General features: G+C 38.8%; 1 protein-coding gene across 1 annotated transcript in view; it reads right to left on the bottom strand.

Moving 5' to 3' along the window:
- Nucleotides 1–1228, bottom strand: part of LOC106875982 (N-acetylneuraminate lyase) — a 33412-nt gene extending 32184 nt beyond the window's left edge. The window contains exon 1 of the mRNA XM_052966699.1: nucleotides 875–1228. Within this exon, the coding sequence (XP_052822659.1) occupies nucleotides 875–889 (15 nt within the window). The 5' untranslated portion in view covers nucleotides 890–1228. The remainder of the gene's footprint in view (nucleotides 1–874) is intronic.
- Nucleotides 1229–6133: the final 4905 nt, after the last annotated feature.

Here is a 6133-nt window from a genome sequence, read left to right as displayed (position 1 = left end):
AATTACATTGACTCCAGTGCTCGACTGGTGCTTTATTTTATCGACCCCGAAAGGATGGAAAGCAAAGTCGACCTCGGCGGAATTTGAACTCTGGAGGAACAATAATATTAATAACAATAATGATAAATTCTCTAGTAATAATAATAATAATAATAATAATAATAATAATAATATAATAAATAGCAATGTTAATTCTTAAATTGCTACAAGGGTAGAAATATTTTGTGGATTCTGGTCAGTATAATCGATTATATTGAGACCAGTGTATTACTGGTTACTTTGTTGATTGCCTGAGAAAAGAATGAATGAAAGTCGTATCACCCACGTCATGTGAACACGGGATAAACTCAACAAATATTTAATGTGCGCGGACGCGCGAGCATGTGTGTGTGTGTGTGTGTGTGCGTGTATACACACGCACATATATAAATCTGTGTATATGCACATGCGTATATATGCTTCTACACACACACACACAGATACATACATACATATATAGTGTGTAATATACATTCATATGTGTGTGTGTGTGTGTGTGTGTTTGTGTGTGTGTGTGCACGCGCGTACTTCGTATACACACGCATCTCCGTATCGAATGCAATCACTGATTAAGGTGTGTGTGTGTGTGTGTGTGTGTGTGTTACGAAAATAATCTATACTACTTAAACTGAGAGACTGAGAACGATGACTAATGAGAGAGAGACAGACAGACAGACAGACAGAGAGAGACAGAGACAGAGAGAAAGAGAGAGGGAGAGAGAAAGAGAGAGGGAGAGAAAAAAGAGAGAGAGAAAGAAAGAGAGAGAAGACAACGTCAGGAGAAGGCAGAATTTGAGTTGGGTTTGGAACTGGCGACTGTCGGTTTTGAACTTACCGTTTCTGAATCCATGATCGAGTCAATAAGGCAGATGCAGACGATATGTATGGATGTGTAAGCGTTGTATAATATACGTGTGAGTGTGTGCTTATGTGTACATATATATGTGTGCGAGTATTGACAAGATTTGCAACAGTTCTTCTCAACAGACCGCAATTCTCAAACTGAAGATCAACGCTTCGCTCAGTCCCTCTCTCTTTCTCTCTCTCTCACACACACTACTCTGTCTGTCTCTCTTTCTGCCTGTCTATCTACCTATTTTTCCCCCTCTCGTCTGTCTGTCTGTCTATTTCTCTTCTTATTGCGTTGGTTACAGTAATCGTAGCGACGACGGCGTGAAACTTTCTCACATACATACATACATACATGCATGTATATATGTATGTATGTATATATATATATATATATATATACACATTGACGAGCACGTATGTACGGAATGCGGCAGAAAAACCTCACATATTCTTTCTACACGACCAAGAATTGTGAATCTGAAAGAGTTTTTTTTTTTTTTGCCGCACCTGCACATACATACACACACACAAACACACACAAACACTCATACACACACACACACACACACGCTCAAACACATACACACACGCACATACACATACACGCACGCACACACACACGTACGAATGCCTACGCCTATCGATATGCAACCGGGTACTTTATCAGCAATCGCAGCAGGTGGTGTAAATTACCCCGTGTACTCTGCTAACACACACTCACATAGACACACACACACACGCACACACACATACACACACACGTACACGTACACGCACGTACGTTAGAACTAAACCTTCCCTGTCTCATGAAAAGATGAAATTGGTGGAGCACCAACTCTTCATATGTGCGTGTACGAATGCACGCTTGTGTATTTGTAAACACAAATCTATATAGAAATATCAACGTGCGCGTGTGTATGCATGCATGCATGTATGTATGTATGTATGTATGTACAAAATTATTTTTAAGTGCTTTTGAGCTTGGGTGCTGCACCAAAGTGGTCTCTTGTTCCTATTCAAGTGGAACAAAACTGCCTAATGAGAGCGCCCCTCCCCCCGACCTCCTCTTCTTCCTCCTCCTCTACTTTACATCACGATCCTATAAGACATTCTGGACCCCAACAAGCCGTACGACCGACAGCATCTAAATTAGGAGCTCTGTGTGTGTGCGTGTGTGTGTGTGTGTGTTAAACGACAATGTGGAATGTGTGTGAAGAACGGAGAGAGAGAGAGAGAGAATCAGACAGACAGACAAGCAGGCAGAGACAGACAAGCAGGAAGACGGACAGACAGACAAGTAGGCAGACAGAGAAAATGCGCGTGTATGAGTCGGGTGCAACAATGAACTGTAATGTGTGAATGTGTGCTTGTATGTGTGTATGTGTGTGTGTGTGTGTGAGAGAGAGAGGAAGAGAGCGTAATGCTTCAGCGATATAGCGTGTGCGCCTGTGTACGCGTGTGTGTACGCGTGTGTGTGTGTGTGTGTTACTGTAGAATGGTGTGCTGGCACATGCTAGAATAAACTGGAAGAAAATAAATGATGTGAATCAGTCGTGAAACACCACACATCCCTCCACATCCACCCCTTGAACTTGTCTATAAAAATCGATACACCCAAATATACATATACATAAGTATATATATATATATATATATATATATATATATATATATATATATATATATATATATATATATATATATATATATATATATATACCTACGTAATCGATATATATACTTAACATATGTGGATGTAAGCAAATACTCGTTCTATCGTATGAATTTCCTTCTCTACAATTGTATTTATTTATATGCATTTTCACTTCCGGGTGACTGGGTCGATTGGCGCCTCGCATTTGCAGTTCTGTCTTCCCTTTACGATAACTGCAGAGAACTTTGTGCTATTACACACACACAGAGGGAGAGAGAAAAAGACGGATATATATATATATATATATATATATTATATATTATATACACACATTGTTTTACTTGTTTCAGCCATTTGTCTGCGGTCATGCTGGAGCACCGCCTTAAATGGTTTTAATCGAACAGATCGACCCCAGGACTTAGCTTTTAAGTTTAGCGCTTATTCTATCCACTCCTTTAGGCCGAACCGCTAAGTTATGGGGACGTAAACACACCAACACCGGTTGTCCAGCAGTGATGGGGGTACAAAGATAGACACAAAGACAGATATACATACATAACACACTTAGTAGCGTTAAGAAAGAGTTGTGGGTTCGACTCCCACGTGGATAAGAAAGCCTGCTTTTTTCTGTCGAGAGCTTGCGAAGACCTGTTGGGGCTAGTGAGATCGAAACTGAACCAAATTTGATGACTGGCACCCGTGCCAGTGGAGCACTAACAGCACCATCTGAGCGGGATCACTGCCAGAGAGAGGTCTCGCTCCCGTGCCGGTGGCATGTAAAAAGCACCATTTGAGCGCGATCGTTTCCAGCTTCGCTTTACTGGCACTTGTGCCAGTGGCATGTGAACAAAACATTGGCTGACTCCTGTGCAGGTGGCACATAAAAGACACCATTTGAGCGTGGCCGTTGTCAGTACCGCTAGACTGGCCCTCGTACCGGTGGCATGTAAAAGCACCCACTACACACTCGGAGTGGTTGGCATTAGGAAGGGCATCCAGCTGTAGAAACTCTGCCAAATCAGATTGGAGTCAAATCGTCCAACCCATGCTAGCATGGAAAGCGGATGTCAAATGATGATGATGATATGATGAATAAAACAGCTCTTGTATCTATTTGTGATGAGAAGCGACTATCTTGGACATGAAAGGGTTTCAATTGGTATGTGTTTGAGATATAATGAAGTGAATTTTGATGGCTGTGGATTGCACTTACTTGATTGTCTCATCCATTAAAGTGTCTTTGTTGCTTTTTAATTGTAATTGATGTATCACTGGATAACTAACGCTCATACTCATAAAAAAACATTTGAATTAATTTTAACAATCCAACCGTCCTTTCACACAGGATTTCGTCTTTCTGAACTGAGGGACCCTGAAGTGACTTATATATAATGGGACTGTCATTATATATATCAGAAAAGATATATGTAAGTCAAAACAATTTGTTGGCCTTTTATGGTTTTTATAATTATTTATACAATATTATGTTATATATTATATTCATAGTATTTAATGTAATATTGTAATATAAATAAATTACTGGATTGTCAGTAGAATATCTCTATATTTAATTTATCTTTACATATATATATATATATATATATATATGATGGGCTTCCTTCAGTTTCTGTCTACCAAATCCACTCACAAGGCTTTGATCAGCCCGAGGCTATAGTAGAAGATACTTGCCCAAGGTTTAGAACCATGGCTTAAGTATGATACCATAAATGGTAAAGGCCAGCTACAAGAAATTAATTGTTTCGCCATAAAAGGCAGTGACACCTCCATGAACATGGTTTAACCAATCAGATTGGCTCATGTGTAACCAAACAGTGGTAGACTTGAAAGAAAGTTTTATGAATTTTCTTGCTAAATAGTTCTGCAGAAGGTTCTAGAACTTTGGCTAAACATTATAAAAGTTGGGACACTGAACTCCCAAGCAGAACAACTTCAGATGCTACACAGAACTTTGTCAATCAGTTTTGTCACAAAGGTGTCCTCACTTTTCTACTTTGTTCTTTCTTTAATAAACATGAACAGCTTTTGTATAAATAAGTAAAATATATTTTAAGCAATAAAGATTTTTAACTATCACATTCCCTATCCCATGTAAGCCTTTTCATTCAAATATTTATAGTACAGACGTAAATGTTTTGGGTTATAAAAACCATCGAAACAAATAAGAAATATTAGTGTGTTTGGTCATTCTCACCTTCACACACAGCCTACCTAATAATGTGAATTACCAACAATAATTTAATGACAAACTTGCACTAAAATGGATAACCCGACTAAAAATTAATATGAAAATTTGATGGAAGGTTCTAATTTCAACCACTGAAAACCAGAAAGTTCATATCATAAAACCAAGGGTGGTCTCAGCAAGGTTGGTATTAAAAGGAAAGTTTACTGGTTAAACCCGTCAAGAAATATATACTTAAATTTAGACACAGGCATAGTTTTGGTGAAAAGAAATAAATAAATGGAGTAAAAGTATTAAATAGGAAAGTCTAAATAGCCAAAAATGTGAAAAATAGGTTGATGCCACTCCCAGCTGTTGGCATATATCCTGGTTAATGCAAAAGTACAATTACAATAGATCTTTTATCTCATGCAGTCAGCTTTTATTTGCTTCATTGACAACATGGTACAAGATATAGTTGTGTGGTTAAGACATTCACTTTACTTTGCAACCATGAGATGCTGGGTTCAAGCCCACAACTATCTTGGTACTTCAATATCTTAGAGGTCAATGTCACTGGCAATTTGAGCAACTGTTTTCTTCCAGAATCTGTTTCACAGAATGCTTAGTGAATAGAATTTGGTACACTGTGTGACCCCCAGTACTATTGACCATGGGGACTGCAACAAAAGTGAAATGCAAATTTAGTTATATTAAACATGCTTAGTTATATATGTTTGACGCGCTGGTTTTTTTGCTATGCGACATCAATCTTCTTTTGACATCTGTCTTGAAGGACAATGGTGTTTGCTTCATTGGTCAGTTACAATCACACTGACATGATTTCCCCAGGGTCTGATCCTGTACTGGTTGTATGGAGATCCTGGGTTACAACCCAAACAACAGAAACCCCTTCTCAACTTCACTGGAGTGCTCCAAAGAATGGAAATAAAACATGTGTGTGTGTGTGTGTGTGTGTGTGTGTGTCTTTTATCTTTTACTTGTTTCAGTCATCCCACTGCAACCACGGTAGGACACCACCTTGAAGAATTTTAGCTGAACAGATTGACCCCCGATATTTGTGTGTATTTAGATTAAGCCTGGTACTTAATCCATTAATCTATTTTACTGAACTGCTAAGTCATGGGGGCATAAACACACCAACACCAGTTGTCAAGCAGTGGTAGTGGCCACACACACATACACATGATGGGCTTCTTTTAGTTTCCGTCTACCAAATCCACTGACAAGGCTTTGGTTGGCTCAAGGCTATAGCAGAAGACACTTGCCTAAGTCGCCATACAATGTGTATGAACCCAGAACCAAATGGTTGGGAAGAAAATTTCCTACCACACAGCTATACCTGCATATATATATATATATATATATATATATATATATATATA

Source organism: Octopus bimaculoides, chromosome 3, assembly GCF_001194135.2.
Source record: "Octopus bimaculoides isolate UCB-OBI-ISO-001 chromosome 3, ASM119413v2, whole genome shotgun sequence".
Classification (NCBI taxonomy): domain Eukaryota; kingdom Metazoa; phylum Mollusca; class Cephalopoda; order Octopoda; family Octopodidae; genus Octopus; species Octopus bimaculoides.
The sequence above is the reverse complement of the archived record's forward strand: the minus strand, read 5'-3'. Positions and strand labels throughout refer to the sequence as shown.